The sequence below is a fragment of the Corvus brachyrhynchos genome, unplaced genomic scaffold (genome assembly GCF_000691975.1).
Source record: "Corvus brachyrhynchos isolate BGI_N302 unplaced genomic scaffold, ASM69197v1 scaffold219, whole genome shotgun sequence".
Classification (NCBI taxonomy): Eukaryota; Metazoa; Chordata; class Aves; order Passeriformes; family Corvidae; genus Corvus; species Corvus brachyrhynchos.
This window is the reverse complement of record NW_008240034.1, coordinates 1,232,314-1,233,571: the sequence shown is the minus strand read 5'-3', so window position 1 is coordinate 1,233,571 and position 1,258 is coordinate 1,232,314. Positions and strand designations below refer to the sequence as shown.

The following is a 1,258-nucleotide window of genomic DNA, read 5'->3' as shown; positions in this document are numbered from 1 at the left end:
GCCTCTCCCGGTGTGGGGCTGTCCCCGCCTGTGTCGCGGGAGCCGTGCGCTCCCCATGGCCTCTGGGGTTGGGGTCCCCGCGGGCCGTGCGTTCCGGTCCCGGTGTGACCGGCCTTGTGTCGCCCCCAGGCAGGACCGAGCCTCTCCCGTGTCCCCTCCGGGGCCGGGCCGGCGGGATGGACCTGGCGTACGTGTGCGAGTGGGAGAAGAAGCCCAAGAGCAACCACTGCCCCTCCATCCCCCTCGTGTGCGCCTGGTCCTGCCGCAACCTCATCGCCTTCACCACCGACCTCCGCAATGAGGAGGAGAAAGGTACCGCGTGCCCCTTGGGAAATCCCTCCTGGAAGCTCCAGGTGCATTTGGGAAAGTCCAGGATCCGCTGGGCCGGAGCTCTGCCCTGCTCCTGACAGGCTCCCAGCTGCTACTCCTCCTTTTCTTTCCATCCCTCAGCCTCTGGCAGTGTCTAACACACGCTTGTTCCCTGGGAGTGGGTTTGGTTCTCCTAAACCAGGAGCAGCTCCACGTCAGTGTCTGGCCCCTCACTGAGTTCCCAGCACAGTTGTTACCCTACACCAAATCATTTCTATAGAATATTTTATGTTTTCCCTGCATCAGCTGTGGCTCTGAGGCTCAGAAACGGTGGCTGGTGACAAAGCACAGGGAGTCACTTCTGTGTTCATGCAGATCTCACCCACATGGTCCATATCATCGACACCGAGCACCCCTGGGACGTCTACTCCGTGAACTCAGGCCACACTGAAGTCATCACGTGTTTGGAGTGGGATCAGTCAGGTGTGCTGGGATCCCTCCTCGTTGTCCCTGTGTCCCCCCCGTGCTGTGCCTGTCCCAAAGCAATGGGGTGCGGTTCCTCGGAGGGTTTTGGCTGTTCCCCCTGTTCCCATGCAGTGTCATTGTCACAGGCTCCAGGCTACTCTCAGCAGACGCTGATGGCCACATCAAGTGCTGGAGCATGACGGATCACCTGGCCAACAGCTGGGAGAACACAGTGGGCAGCGTGGTGGAGGGGGACCCGGTGGTGGCCCTGTCCTGGCTGCACAACGGCGTCAAGCTGGCACTGCACGTGGAAAAGGTTTGTCCTGGCTCCACGGGGGATGTGGGCTGCCATGCTGGCTCAGGTCTTTGCAAAGGACTCAGGATCCTGCCTGTGTTCCGTGCTCTGGCCTCCCTCCTGGCCTTGGGCAAGTCCATCAGAGGAGTTTTTCCTGTCAAAGAGAAGGCAGATTCCTGGTTCCTGCTG

At 60.9% G+C, this 1,258-nt stretch overlaps 1 protein-coding gene across 1 annotated transcript in view; it reads left to right on the top strand.

Moving 5' to 3' along the window:
- Positions 1–81: 81 nt before the first annotated feature.
- MED16 (mediator complex subunit 16) overlaps positions 82–1,258 on the top strand; it is a 7,985-nt gene continuing 6,808 nt past the window's right edge. The window contains exons 1-3 of the mRNA XM_008641034.2: positions 82–312; positions 685–792; positions 921–1,090. Coding sequence (XP_008639256.1) covers positions 177–312; positions 685–792; positions 921–1,090 — 414 coding nt within the window. The 5' untranslated portion in view covers positions 82–176. The remainder of the gene's footprint in view (positions 313–684; positions 793–920; positions 1,091–1,258) is intronic.